This window comes from Dendrobates tinctorius, unplaced genomic scaffold, assembly GCF_039654945.1.
Source record: "Dendrobates tinctorius isolate UK_male_01 unplaced genomic scaffold, ASM3965494v1 ptg000007l, whole genome shotgun sequence".
NCBI lineage: Eukaryota > Metazoa > Chordata > Amphibia > Anura > Dendrobatidae > Dendrobates > Dendrobates tinctorius.
The window spans coordinates 44,298,938-44,314,697 of NW_027361675.1; the positions used below are offsets into that span (position 1 = coordinate 44,298,938).

Consider the following 15,760-nt stretch of genomic DNA (forward strand, 5'->3'; position numbering starts at 1 on the left):
TCAAGACACTCAAAGGAGTGTTTCTGAAGGTGGGGACCACAGGCCACATCTCAGTACCAATGCTTTCTGGCTGATGTTTGGTCACTTTTGAATATTGGTTGTGCTTTCACACTCGTGCTAGCATGAGACGGACTGCAACCTGCACAAGTGGCTCAGGTAGTGCAGCTCATCTAAGATGGCACATCAATGCGAGCTGTTGTGAATTCGCTTTCTGGCCTACCTCTGGTTACTGCTGAAGGTAGTGGAGCTGGCCAAATTGACAGGGGTTGCGAGTTCTCTTTCTGGGCTCCCTCTGGTGGTTACTGGAGGTAATGGAGCTGATCTGATTAACAGAGGCTTGTCACCTGATAATGAGGAAGACGATTGGAGATCTGGGGTTTCAGACCGGGATTTAAGACAGCCAACTCCCTCTATCCCTGCTGGTGATTTTCTTCCTGCCTCCTAAGGTCTTAGTTTCCAGCTCAGTCCCTGCATGTTCAGCTAAGTGTTCATTTGCTATTCGGTTTACATTTGATCTGGTTTTGTCTATTTCAGTTTTGTGTGGGTCAGCCAGCTCCGGCTGGGGCTGTGCTGAATCACCATCCATAAGTTACTGATTGTGCCAGTTAGTTTTTGTCCCTCATTAGATTGGCCTCTTTTTGCTCTGCTTTCAGAATACACCAAGGTGCTGATATAGTGGGCGAAGTCATGCGACTTCAGTATTTTTTTTGCATCAGACGTGTTGGACTTTTTTGCATGGTTTTTTGCGTGATTGCAGACAGTGTCTTTCCTGTCCTGGCTAGTCAGTGTGGGCCCCATCGTTTGCTCAGTCTATTTTCCTACCTGCGTTTGTGTTTTCATCTTGTCTCACCGACAATATATGTTTGGGGGCCATCTATTCCTTTGGGGTCTGCTCTGGGGCAGTTTAGATTTCCCCTTTCTTGCTTTAGGCTTAGTTAGCTCTCCGGCTGTGCCGAGGCAGCTAGGATCATCGTAGGCACGCTCCACAGCTACTGCTAGTTGTGTGGCTAGGATCAGGGGTCTGCAATCCGCTTTGCTACCAACCTCTGGTTTTCTGTGGCTTAGCTTGGGCTTGCTCTCCTCCTCGGTGACCAAATCATAACAGCGAGCTGTGGCAAGGTGGTTTGCTGTGTCTGTCAGCGTAGTGTCCAGAGGCTGGAAGCGCTACCAGGAGACAGTCCAGTACACCAGGACACGTGGAGGGGGCCGTAGGAGGGCAACAACCCAGCAGCAGGACCGCTACCTCTGCCTTTGTGCAAGTAGTAATAGGAGGAGCACTGCCAGAGCCCTGCAAAATTACCTCCAGCAGGCCACAAGTGTGTATGTGTCTGCACAAACAGTTAGAAACAGAGTCTATGAGGATGGTCCGAGTGCCCGACATCCACAGATGGGAGTTGTGCTCAAAGCCCAACACCGTGCAGGACGCTTGGCATTTGCCACAGAACACCAGGATTGGCAAATTTGCCACTGGCGCCCTGTTCTCTTCACAGATGAAAGCAGGTTCTCACTGAGCACATGTGACAGACTTGACAGTCTGGAGATGTCGTGGAGAGCGATCTGCTGTCTGCAACATCCTTCAGCATGACCGGAATGGCAGTGGGTCAGTAATGGCATTTCTTTGGAGGGCCGCACAGCCCTTCCATGTGCTCGCCAGAGGTAGTCTGACTGCCATTTGTCTACCGTGATGAGATCCTCAGACCTCTTGTGAGACCATATGCTGGTGCAGTTGGCACTGGGTTCTGCCTAATGATGGAAAACGCCAGACTTCATGTGGCTGGAGTGTGTCAGCAGTTCCTGCAAGATGAAGGCATTGAAAGCTATGGACTGGCCCGTCCGTTCCTCAGACCCGAATCCGATTGAGCACAGCTGGGACATCATGTCTCGCTCCATCCACCGTCACGTTGCACCAGACTGTCCAGGTGTTGGCAGATGCTTTAGTCCAGGTCTGGGAGGAGATCCCTCAGGAGACCATCTGCCGCCTCATTGTTTTAAGGACAATACATTCCACTTTAATTTTGTGTGCGACTTTTTTCTACTTTTGGCATGCTTCAATAGTCTCCATGGGAGACCTGCATGTAGCAGAATTGCTGACTTGCTATGAGCGCCAACCACAAGGTGGCGCTCATAGCAATCCAGCAGTGACAACCACAGAGGTCTCCATGAGACCTCTGGTTGTCATCATGCAAACCTATCGGTGACCTGCGATCACGTGATGGGGGTCACCGATGGGCAGATTTCCGGCCAGATGGCCGGAAGCGCACGTTAAATGCTGCTGTCAGTTTGACAGTGGCATTTAATGGGTTAATAGCCAGGGGTGGATCGCAATTCCACCCGTGGCTGTTACGGACACATGTCAGCTGTTCAGAACAGCTGATATGTGCCAGGAAAGATGTGGGCCCACCACCGGAGCCCACATCAAAGGGAGGGAGTCCGACATCGGCGTAAATGTACGCCCGATGTCGGAAAGGAGTTGTGTCACGATACACTTGATAAAAGCTCCTAATCAGGTATAAATGTTAACAGAAAAAGATTAAAAATGTACAACTATTAAAGAATACCTTATGTTCTCCGATTTGATTGTAAACGGCCGAGATTGTGGGAGGGATCCAAAGATCCATGTTTGCAATAATAATCTTTATTTTTATATAGCGCCAACATATTCCGCAGCGCTTTACAGTTTGCACACATCACTGTCCCCGATGGGGCTCACAATCTAAATGCAATATATACACACACGATGATTCTAATACACCTTGATATATGTAAACTTTTTTAAACTATTGAAAGATTCGACAGGATAAAAGTTACAAATAATAAAGTATAAGGTCAGAATTTGAACATTTACCTTTATCCATAGAACATGGTCGTACCATCACACTCAATAGCGTAAACAAAGAAAAAAGCCAAATATAGATAACACTGGCGGTTCTATGCTTCAAATTTATATACAGAAGCTCGTATTGGGTTAATATCGAGAGCTGCAGGTGATAAAAGGACAGGTTCTGTGCATGCCCGTCAAGACTGAAAATACAATGATAGTAATAATATCAGCGCGCTATCAGTTCTGAGAGTGGTACAAAGATACTTCCTCTCAAACGTGAAGATAAAGGTCAGGATGCTTGATAAAAAAATGGTTTCACTGGTGCTGTGTGTTGAGCTGAATAGAAAAAAATAATTTTTTTATATATAATTGCGAGAACAACTGGGTGCAAAAGGGTAGACTATATGAATTAATACGCCTCACACTAAAAGCCAGAAAATCATAGGCTATACAATTAGAGCAACAAGCACTAACATACATTTGGAGCAAACAAACAGGTAGGCGTATTAATTCACAGTCTACCCTTTTTCACCCAGTTGTTCTCGCAATTATATATAAAAAAACAAAACTTTTTTTTTCTATTCAGCTCAACACAGCCCCCACTGAAACAGTTTTTTTTATCAAGCATCCTGACCTTTATCTTCACATTTGAGAGTAAGTATCTTTGTACCACTCTCAGAACTGATAGCGCGGTGATATAGCGTATTAGGACAGGCTCCATTATGAATCATTGCACTTGCGATAAAATTAGCTAGTTTCTTATCAAAATTTAGAACACGTACCAATTAGGGTCATATCAGAAGTACACGCTTTTAGTCTATGCATATATCACAGTGCTGAGGTCACAGCACTTCAGTCCTGCTGGGAACACAGTCTCAGTGACCGGAGGTAATCTCGATGACGTCACTGACGCTGCGCTCGCAGCAGCTCCTACGCCAGTGGTTCTCATCAGCCTGGACGGTCGCATTTTGGCACCGTACAGGTTAAAAACTATTAATCCCCCAGACATGGATTACGGCGTGGGACACAACGACCGACAGGTGAGATGTTTTTTTATTGTAGAACAAGGGCTTCGGTGAAATAGGCGTTGGACGAGTACAACTTATTTTTAAATAAAATGGAAAACTGTTTTGTCTTATTTCTAATAAAGGATTTTATTCTGGCTGTGTCTTTATTTACCATGTAACTATACGATTAGTATTGGAGAGGTGTCTTATAGACACCTCTCCATTACTAAGCCATGGTCTTGATGTCACCTGACAATAGAAAGGTGACATCAACCCACAAATATGAACCCAACTTGCCACCGCTCCAGGGCAAGTGGGAAGAGTCTGGCAAACCACCATAATTGGCACATCTAACAGATGTGCCTTTTCTGGGTGGCTGCGGGCTGCTATTTTTTAGGCTGGGAGGGGCCAATAACCATGTCCCCTTACCAGCCTGAGAATACCAGCCCTCAGTCAGCTGTGAGCTTTAGCAAGGCTGGTTGTCAAAAATGGGGAGGGAGCCTCAGGCAGTTTTTTTTAGTAATTACTTAAATAATTAAAAAAACACGTCATGGGGACCCCTCTATTCTTGATAACAGCCTTGCTGAAGCTGACAGCTGGAGGGTTGTAGCTGAACTTAGTTTTTCCAGGCTGGTTAGCAAAAATACAGGGGGAACCCACACAGGTTTTTTTTTTTTTTTTAATTTACAGCGCAGGAGCAGCTGATGAAGGCCGGCTTAACACTACCGTAGAATACAGGCGAGTGCTATGTGAGAAAACATCGTAGAACTCAGCCCAGGGCAGTTCACATCGTTTATTTTCTCAGCCGTATTTGGCGTACATGTAAAATCGCAGCATGCTGCAATTGTCACCGAGACTCGCCAGTGCAAGATTATTGATGTGAGAAGAAAAAAAAAAAAAATAATAGCACAGCACCACAGACCATGCGAGTGCGGTCTGATTTTTATGCACCGATGTCCTTTGAAAAGCCAGCATTTCATGTACCATGTACAGTAAAATCACATTGACCGGTTAGAATGGAATAGATATATACCAGAGAGGTGAATATTCATTTCTCTTAAGTAGCGGCACACGTGAACGCCCGGCAGTTGCAGGAAGGCTTCGGCTGACACTGTGCGCACTACTGAAGAGCAATGAATACTCACTGCTCTCTGCACACACAGTCCTGGCATGCAGAGCAGTGAGTATTTGGGCAGCTGCTTTTCGGCTTGCAAGCAGCAAATGAATTCCCTGCCATGCGCTCCTTACAAGCATATAGCAGCTGCTGGCATCGGAACAAGACGCTGCGAGGAAGCGCCGGGAAGTGTGTTTTTTTTTTTTTTTTAAATGTATTCTGATGGGGCCATGCATACTAGGATGAGATGAGGGCAATCATTGCTGCCAGGATAGGGATGAGAGAGCAATCATTCCTGCCAGGATAGGGATGAGAGAGCAATCATTCCTGCCAGGATAGGGGATATAAAGTACAGAATTGACCAGGGCTGTGGAGTCGGTAAGCCACAGTTGCGACTCCGACTCCTGGATTTTATCAGGCTCCGACTCTGGCTCCGACTCCTTCATAAATGGCCAATTCATAACAAATTTACTGTTGTAAAATATTAAACATCGTGCTTATTCAGTTTCTCACCATCATATAAGTAATCAGACCACTTAGAGCAAAAACTACATTTATTAGAATACAATTAGAATATAGCAAATAACTTTTATAAACTTTTATAAACTAAGTAAATGTGCAACACTTTTATGCAGTTAATAAGAAGAAATCTATAAATTTGTCCTCAGAAAAAGTATTGCCTCTGTCAGATCCTCCTTCATGGATGCCCTCAAATCTGATCTAATTATTTTGAGAGCAGAGAACAACCTCTCTACACTAACTTGTGTTGGTGGCAAAGCAGTAACCACTCGGGCAACATCTCTGACAATGTCAGGATACAGAGGAATCGCTTGTTGCACTGTTATTTTTGATGAACGGTCAAATTTCTCAACTTCTTTTAGTGCACATGAAAAATTCTGCTGAAATGTACTGGCTGTGTTCCTTGATGGGGATGACTCCTCTTCTATGCGGGAACGCTTTGCACGGTCCTTGTGATCCAAATATTTTTCGAAATTAAATTCTTCATCAGTTGATGAGGGTGAAGATGTGGCAGGACGACCAAATTCTTCTTGTTCCTCCTGACTGTTCTGCAACCCTTTCATCCTTACTGCTATTTCAAACAGAGCTTCTTTTCCTTTACTTAGCTGTTGATCATCTAGAAGAATCCGATGCATTGGGTCTACATAAACAGCTGCCAAAAGAATGTTATTTTGTAATAGTAGCTCCTCTCTCCGTTTCATTGATGTAGCAATGCCACTTGCAATTAACCCTCCTCTTTGGGACAGGCGAAACATCAGGTTCTTCCACTCCTTTAAGAAAATACCTGGAGTCCTCTGCTTGTAATTTTTTAGTCACTGTAAATGGGTGCTCTAGCAATTTTTCCAGCTCAGTCACCTGATTCCACTGACTTTCATTTAGCGTCAGTTGAGGGTTAGCCATGTCTACAAGAAAGGTTTTCAGTTCAACCAAGCGCTGAATCATTAAGTACTGCCCCATCGTGTGGCTTGATCAATAATTGCCCCTTTTCCAGCACGTCTTCAAAATTGAGTCAACTTTAGAGGTTCTGGCAACAGTAGCCAATTTTCTCACCTTGCCAATCAGTGCAGCAGCATGTCCTTCTTGCAAACTGTCTCTTATAGCCAGCTGTAGCGTATGCACAACACAGCGCATGTGATGAATGAAAGAACATATTGACACAGTTTCAACAAGATCATCTAAACTATCATGTTGCTGTTCATCTGAAGCAACTTCAGTTTGCTCCTCAGTTACAATACTGTGTTCCTCTATTTCAAACATTTCTGTGTCTGTGGACCCAGAATGTTCTTCTAGCTGCTGGTCACCATCATTACTCATTCATTAGCTTAATAGTACTTATCATATTTGAAGCATTGTCAGTTACGACAGAAAGAACTTGCTCTTTTTTAAGTTCATAGTCTTGCAGAATCTTTTCCACAAAGACCTGGAGAAACTCACTGGTGTGATGAGCTTTGGTGTCTTTTACTGCCAATGTCTTGGTAACTATTTCATTTTTGTCACAAACAAATCGGACATTGATGGCAAAATAGTTCACTTTGTGACGTGTGCAGGCATCCATTTTAAGAAACAGAAAGCGTCCCTTGAGAGTTTTTTTAAGTTCTTCCTTTTGTTTAAAAGCTTCTACGATTACCAATTTTCTAATACTCTCTCTCTCTCCAGAGAAACACCAAGCTTGCGGGCCATTTCCCCATTCAGACACATAAAAGCTGGTCGTGAAAATAATGAAATAGGCACACTATCCTTTACAACAAGCTCTATGATCTGTTTTTTAAATGTATCTACTGTCATTGTCACAGTAACTTTGTCACTGACAAAATATCTTGCAACTGATGGCTGCAAAGTTCTCTGCTCCTTTGTTTGGCTGGAAGAGCTGGGCACTGGTTCATTGGTTTGGATGCAGTCTCTCTCATCCACTGCTTTCAGTACTTCTGGATGAAAGTGCTGCAAATGTCTCTTTAGATTAGAAGCTCTGGTAGGAGCATTTTTATCTTTGCCTGAATATGCACTCATCTTGGCTTCACAGCATTTGTTTTCGTCTGGATCATTTGTCATACACTGACAGACATAATGTTTTCTATCTTGAGTGATGGTGAAATGTTCAAATACAGCTGATTTAATGTGATGCTTCTTTGACATTCTCAGGTTTTTAATTCTGCATTCACAATCCAAATGACAATTGTTTTTCCTAAAAACAATTGTACAAAATTATTGCCAGGTCGTACAACTGATATAGTGGTCAGTAATACTGTTATTATTCCTCATGTACTCACAGTTAACTGATGCAAAGTTTGTTGAAAGGATAATACTTCTTACAGTGTTCCTCTTCTGAGTAGCAGGCAGCTGTGAGATGCTTGGAAGACGCACACCTAGTATGATCTAGTCTAGAGGAGGAGCTTTACTACTAAGAATTTGCAACACATTTTCACTTTCAGTTTCATACATTGTAAGTAGGGGGGTTGGGGCAGCATGAGGTTAACCAAGTATAAGATTAGATAAGGGCAGTGGAGAACAGTGACACACAAGAAGTAAGAAATGTCTCTATCTCCAGCAGAACTGCTTATCACTGTTGTTCATAGTTTGATAGAACATATATATTTGAGTAACATTTATAAAATTTATATGAAAGTTCAATTATGAAATATTAATATATTTTTTTTTTAAAGCTGGAGTCGGGAGTCGGTACATTTCTACCGACTCCAACCAAAACTAACTCCGACTCCACGACTCAGACTCCACAGCCCTGGTGGTAAGAACCACACTCAACTGGTTTATCTGGCTTGCAAATCACCACTACGGTGGTATCCCCACATGTATTCAGGCTGTCTAGCAGCTGCAAATCTTGCAGCTGCGGCGACAAACTAAATCTCTGAACACGCCCAAAATACTCAGAATTCGGATAATATTTAGAGGGTCACAGAGTAATTTCCCTACTCAGTTTTGCTGTAGAATATAAGCATCAGGTGCAATTCTCAAAAAGAACAGTAGGTGGTAGCAGCGCACTGCAATTGCATAGGTTGAGGTCTCTTATTAGCATCATAAATTGCTCCAAGCAGCGCAGGGAAAGTAACGCAGGTCTCCATACCCTCCTCTGCCTGCAAAAGTCCCTATACTTGTGCCGCCACCAAGCCAGTCAAGACAGCCACCCTCGGCCGATTCCGGATCCTTTGACCGCACCCTGCGTCTCTCCTCGGGTCCAGAGTCCTCCAACGCACGTCAGGGAGATCTCCAAAACGGCCAATACACTCTAGCTCCACACTCACCGCCAGTTACCATACAGCTCTAGCGGCCCGCTCTCTAGCACTCAGTCCCATGAGCGCACTTCCCAGCCTCCTCTTTGACCTCAACTCACTTGGTAAGCAGTAGGCGGGTGGTGTCCCACCGGCCTTGAGGGTAACCAGCACACTGTTTCAAGGTCCGCATGTGGGCCGCACTCCCTCTGAGCCCCGGGGCAAGTGAGGGCTCCATCTTGTCCTGCCGATGCTAGGGTGTCTCACCCAGCTGTATCGAGGCTCAAAACTGCAATATTCTAGGCAGGAACCAGATATTTGCTAAAATACCAGAGAGCTCAGCTCTGCACTCCGCTTTTTTTGATGTCTTGGCTACGCCTCCCATGTGTGTACACTTTGATATCACTTCACATGCAGTAACATTTCAAGTTCTCCCCCCCCCCATCTAATCTACTTAAAGGTAGTACGAGGAGTGAAAAATATTTAAGTCCACTTTATAGATTTGTAAATAGTTAAAAATTCAATAATTGAAGCAAAAGACCTATGTGACCACAGCTGCCACATCACTACCTTTAGCGGCACCTTACACACTGTAGGGGTCAAAATGTTCCCTACCTTATTCCAGATTCACAGTAATACACTATTCTTAAAAAAAAAAAAAAAAAAAAAGTGGGGACAATTAACTTCCGAAAATAAAAAACACTTCCCTACTTAGTCATCATATGCTTGATTGGGAATCAATCTCGTATGTTATAAAATCACTAGCTATGAGCCCGTTCTACGCCCAGGTGGCGGGCATTTTTATTGGTATATGGTCTCCCATTCTGGCATGTGCTGCCCCCCTCCTATCCTGGTGTGCATGGCACCCCTCATCCCTATCCTGGTATGCATGGTACCCTCACCCCCCAATCCTGGTAAGCATGGCACCCTATTCCTCATCCTGGTATGCATGTCCCCCTCACCCCCAATCCTCGTATGCATTGTCCCCTCACTCCCCAATCCTACTACGCATGGTCCCCTCACCCCCCTTTTGCGGTATACATGGTCCTCTCACCCCCCCATCCTGTATGCTTGGTCCACTCACTCCCCTATCCTGGTATGCATGGTCCTCTCACCCCCCTTATCCTGATATGTATGGTCCCCCTCACCCCTATTAAACTACACACATACAAAAAAAAAAAAATACTCACCCTCCTTCCCTGTGCTCCAGCGCTGCCTGTCACGTTCTGCTGGAGGCCGGGGGAGGAGTCTGGCGCTGGAGTACGCGCATGCCCATAGCGCTGTCCGGTGCCATATTGCTGAAGACACTGCAAATGTGTCTTCAGTAAAATGGCGTCGGTTCGCGCTAAGCGCATGCACGATTCCGTCCGCACTCCTGCCCCGGTCTCTGGCCAAAAAAAGCGCCGCGGCAACGCTCCTCCCTGTCAGGCAAGTATGCAAGTATGGCGCCGGACTTAGCAGTATGCAGTGTGTATGCGTACCGCCATCTTCGACGCCATACACACTCCTCACTGCGCTGCCTCATTCTGTCTGGAACCAGACTGCGCAGGCGCGTCGCGCTTGCGCAGTCTATAAAGGCTTCAGACACAGTGACGCTTAGCCGGTTATATTATAGATTCTATAGTCAAGGAGCCAGTGTATGCCATACCAGTATGTCAAATATTGGTAAGGGGATGAAGTTGCATATGGATCATAAACAAGAGACAGTTGTAAAAGAAAAGATAGACAAAGTCCTCCTCCTGTCTTTTCTGGCATTCAGCTACAAAATCCTGAACCTGTGAATGCAGACCAAGGAGTGTCGGGTTATTTAGGACCAAAACAACTGTTCCTTGACTGTTACCTCCCCATTTTCTTTCACAGCACTATACGTTCTCAAGAAAAAAGCATACCAATAGTTCAGGGGGTCCATCTTCAGCATCTTCTGCTGACTGCTCCTCACCGATTTTACTGCATGAAAAAAAAAAAAAAAAAATTATACAGATTTCAGTTGTGAATCTAAGAAACCTTGACTGCAAAACAAAATTAAAAAAAACTGTCCATGCATTGACCAAATAAATTTTTTTTTGTTTCTTTAAGTACCGTAAAAAGTTAGAGTAAGTTTGCTTTGAGGCAACTGAAAAAATAGAAGCGCCAAAAAGGCTTACTATTACAAACTTAGTGGGTGTATTGTGGACAACTCCCTTATATTTATACGTACCTCAAATCCCAAACATTAAGTCTGCGATCAGTTCCACTTGAAGCTAGGATCGTTTCATTATGTGGTGACCAGTGAACCTAGTAAGGAGATAGTAATTAGAGCCACACAAGCAGGCTGCAAGTGACCAAGTAGTCACAGATTATATCAAGATAGCACAACAGCCACATATTTTCAGCACACACACCTGAAATATCTCATCTTTATGGGATTCAAATGAATGAAGTTTAAGCTTCAGGTTCCGGAGATCCCACAGCGCCACAGTCTACAAGAGATAACCAGTGAGCACAATACAAGCTTTATTCACATATGAAATCTCATATGGACAGCTGACACCTACATTTCTTAATCAATCCAAAGTGTCACCACTCACTTTTTTTTAGTAACCCCTTGTGATCAGGTAGAGGGGCTTTAGCCATTTCTAAGCTAACTTTACTGAGATGAGCAGTTACTAAAGAACTCTACTTTAGGTTTTGGGTAAAAGAATGGGGAACAAACTGCAGCTTTACTGGAATATATAAAAAAAAGTAATGGGGGAGGAATTAGATTTAGATCGGTACCATGTACATATTCTATGGAAAAAGGATGAATAGGTCTTCTAGAGACAAGAAGACACCTTCTACACAACTTCTCATAACACATTGCAATATTGTTGACAATTCGAAAACAAACCTTATCAGCAGAGCCGGTAGCCAGGATAAATTCACTATATGGATTGAACGACAAGCAGTTGACTTCAGCGGTGTGTGCATCCACAGAATGACTTGGCTTAGAAGTTGTATTTGACCGAGTGTCCCATCTGCCAGATAAAATATGTTTGTTTCAGGCAATTGGTCAATAGATAAGCATATTACATGTCCAACTATGTCTACACTTCTCAACCTCCTGCCATTTCATATGACAGCAAGCATGCGATGTCACTTGGTGAAATTTGCCTGGGATTATGCACTTGAGCAAGACAGCAAAACAGTCAGAATTGGCCAGAACTATGCATATCCCATCACTTGGTCTCGGTAACAACAAATCTTCACAGCGCACACTGAGGATTCAGAAGTCTGCAGTCAAAGAATGACTGCAGACTTCTGTGATAAGCCCAGACAACCCCTTTAAAAGGACAATTTGATTTTAAATTTAGATTTTTTTTGTGGGTGAAGATTATGAGGATGTGGCCATCCTCAGTCCTTCAAGTTTACTATAATCTATACCAGACAGTGGAGTAAATTACAAACAAAATCTTTGCAGCTTAAAGGAAACATGAAACCAAACGACCGATTAATCTGCCCCCATGCTCCTGTAGGCAACTGAATAATAAACAGTGGTGATTGAAGCCAAGCTGACGATTCACACACAAGGCAAAAATGGTCACCCCAAGTCAGACCGGTACAGCAACCTGGCCGAGTCACCAAATCATCCTTGAAAACATGCCCATCGGTGGTGCCAAAATAAAGCAAAAAAGAGGGCAGACATTTGACATGTACAGGATTTCAAATCAAATGGGGACAGGAATGGTGCACTCTGGACTGGTGTGTGGGAGAGATCTTGAGCAGGAAGCTTGGTGAGGCCAATGCATATGCACCCCCTGTTCATGACAGGTGTCCTGATCCAGGACCCTAAAGGTATGTGTGCACGCTAAGTACTTGCAACAGATTTCTACAGCAAAACCATGTCTCTTAGGCCTCTTTCACACTTCCGTTTTTTTGTTCAGTTGCAATCCGTGAAAAAATGCAAAAGACGGATCCGTTTCCGTCGTATGCCACCGGACCGTTGTTTTGACGATCTGCTGAAGTCGGAAATTTTAAGGAACCGCAGCCTGGAAGAAAGAATTTTTTCTGCCACCAGATGGGATTTGGGGTTAAATTTCTGGCCAGGAAATTCTTTCGGGCATGCTCAGTTTGAAAAGGCGGATCCGTGCAGAGAAAAAACGTTTCATTGTCAGTCCACTCAAGTAAGCGGACACCAAAATTTTGGCGGATCCGTCAAAAAACGGATCCAACGGATGACCAGCTGTCAAAATCCGCCGCTAATGCAAGTCAATGGGGAAAAAAAACGGATCCGCCAAAAAAAAAAAAAAAAAATGGCGGATCAGTTTTTTCCCCCCTCAAAACGGCAGATTTTGACTGATGGAAACAAACGTAAGTGTGAAACAGGCCTTAGCAGGAACAAGTTTTGCAGATGAAAAATGCCAGAAGAATTGACATGCTGCAGGTTTGAATCTGCTTTAAGTCAGCAATGAAAAAATAAGCATGTGCATGAGACTTTAGAAGTCTCATTCACTTCACTGGTATAGTAAAACATTGCATTTTCTTCCTGTTGCAAAAAAGCAACATGTAGACAAGCCCTTAAAGTAGTGGCAGCTATACATGCATCTGAGCCTGGAGGTGGTGGCCCTTGCAGGCAGGAGTGTACACATCTCCCGTGGGGCCCTTCAGTCAAGAGATCCTAGTGATCGCTGACACCAGGCCCCTTCCACTCGTACTCATTCAGGAACACAGAGCCAGGGAGAAGGAACGTCATGCAGGAAGAGACGCTGGTCAATGGCAGCGCTCACCGGCTGCTGCCTCTGACTTCCTGCATGTCACGCTGTTATGAATGGGTCACCAATGAGAGCAGGCCCGAGCTGAGCCACAGAACACCAGAGAGGTTGGTAACTAAGCGGATTGCAGACCCCTAATCCTATCCACACAACTAGCAGTAGCCATGGAGCATACCTACGATGATCCTAGACGCCTCGGCACAGCAGGAGAGCCAACTACGCCTAAAGCAAGAAAGGGGAAATCTAAGCTACCCCAGAGCAGACCCCAAAGGAATAGATAGCCCCCAAACATATATTGTTGAGTTAGACAAGATGAAAACACAAACGCAGGTAGAAAAATAGACTGAGCAAATGATGGGGCCCACACTAACTAGACAGGACAGGAAAGGATAGACACTGTCAGCAATCATGCAAAAAAGCCCTGCCAAAACGTCCAACACAACTGATGCAAAAAAAAAAACAAAAAAAAACCCTGAAGTCACACGACTGCCTCCCACTATATCAGCACTCTGGTAGATTCTGAAAGCAAAGCAAATAGAGAGCAATCTAACAGGGGGCAAAACCAACTGACACAAGCAGTAACATATGGGCGGTGATTCAGCACAGCACCAGCCGGAGCTGGCTGACCCGCACAAAGCAGGCATAGACAGAACCTGAACAAATGCAAATAGAAAGCAAATGAATCACTTAGCTGGACAATGCAGTGACAGAGCTGGATACGTCAGACCTCAGGAGGCAAGGCAGCAAAAAAAAAAACAAAAAAAAAACAAAAACAAACAAACAATCACCAGCAGGGATAGAGGGCATCGGCTGTCTTAAATCCCATTCTGAGGCCCCAGATCTCCAGTGGTCATCCTCATTATCAGGTGGCAAGGCTCTGTCAATCAAATCAGCTCCACTACCTCCAGTAACCACCAGAGGGAACCCAGAAAGAGAACCTGCAACCCCTCTGTCAAACCGACCAACTCCACTACCTTCAGCAATAACCCGAGGGAGGCCAGAAAGCGAATTCACAACAGCACGCGCCCCAATGGTGAGTGTTCACCTGTAGAGCTAGGAGGCCCAGGCCACACAGCACACTTGGGAAATAAGTGTAGAAAGAGCAGGACTTGCTTCTGGAAAGGGAACAGTGCAGGGAACAGAAGACCCATTGCATCACTTTTAGGGATTGGGGGGGGGGGTGTGGAAGGCTCACTTCAATGTACCCCCCACCTCCCACAGTGGTTTCTGCAGCCCTTTCCAGCTGATCTATAACACCATGTGGCAGACCTCTTCCATGGCTTAACATTTGATATGGAATGATTGGGTTGGGGGGGTGAAACATGGATTTTTGTCAAGCTCACCGTAAAATCCTTTTCTCCGAGACGCTCATTGGGGGACACAGGTACTGTGGGTGTATATGCTACTGCCGCCTGGAGGCTGACACGAAGCGAAAAAAAGAGGTTAGCTCCTCATCCGCCATATACACCCTCGCCCCGATTGCAGGCGGAAACCAGTATAGTGCAAAAGCAGTAGGAAAACAACAAAATCAGCCTTAATGCAGGTAACAGGTCTAGAAAAAAAACACACCCTTAGATCAACGAAAATGCATATTTAAACAAACAAGAGCCAACTGGCTATCAGGGTGGGTGCCGTGTCCCCCAATGAGCGTCTGAGAAAAGGATTTTACGGTGAGTTTATCACAAAAATCCATGTTTCTCCTTCGCCTCACTGGGGGACACAGGTACTGTGGGATGTCCTAAAGCAGTCACTGGGTGGGAAGTGGACTCACCGATCCAAGCTACATGCACCTCCTGTGTAAAGGTGTGCCACTGCTGCTTGGAGAATTCTACTTAGGCTCGCATCCGCTGAAGCCTGAGTATGGATAGTGTAATGTTTGGCAAACATGTGCAGGCTGGACCAAGTTGCTGCCTTGCAAACCTGTTCCGCCTAAGCCTGGTGCTGAGGCACCCACTGCTCGAGTAGTGTGTGCTCTGATCCCTGCTGGAACCGGCGTGCCTGTGATGCGGTAGGACTCCTGAATCGTCAAACGAATCCATGTGGTTATGGTTGATTTTGAGGCAGCGAGTCCCTTCCTGTGCCCCTTGGGGAGCACGAACGTGTCTGTCTGCCAAAAGGGTGCCGTCCGTGACACGTACCCCCTGAGGACTCTTACCAGGTCCAATGTGTGAAGAGCCTGTACCGGTGCTAGACAAAATGAAGGCAAGACAATATCCTCATTAATGTGAAACGACCTTTGATAGAAAGGGTGGAGCAGGTCTGAGAACCACCTTATCCCTGTGGAAAGTGAGAAACAGGGCTCGGCAGGATAGGGCCGCAAGCTCCGAGACTCGCATGATAGAAGTTAT

General features: G+C 45.0%; 1 protein-coding gene across 2 annotated transcripts in view; it reads right to left on the reverse strand.

Annotated features, from left to right (window-relative positions):
- RBBP7 (RB binding protein 7, chromatin remodeling factor) overlaps nucleotides 1-15,760 on the reverse strand; it is an 82,892-nt gene that overhangs the window by 10,684 nt on the left and 56,448 nt on the right. For both annotated transcript variants that reach the window (XM_073574081.1, XM_073574087.1), the window contains exons 7-10: nucleotides 11,552-11,678; nucleotides 11,067-11,144; nucleotides 10,883-10,959; nucleotides 10,575-10,632 (exon numbers count right to left, since the gene is read on the reverse strand). In XM_073574081.1, coding sequence (XP_073430182.1) covers nucleotides 10,575-10,632; nucleotides 10,883-10,959; nucleotides 11,067-11,144; nucleotides 11,552-11,678 — 340 coding nt within the window. The remainder of the gene's footprint in view (nucleotides 1-10,574; nucleotides 10,633-10,882; nucleotides 10,960-11,066; nucleotides 11,145-11,551; nucleotides 11,679-15,760) is intronic.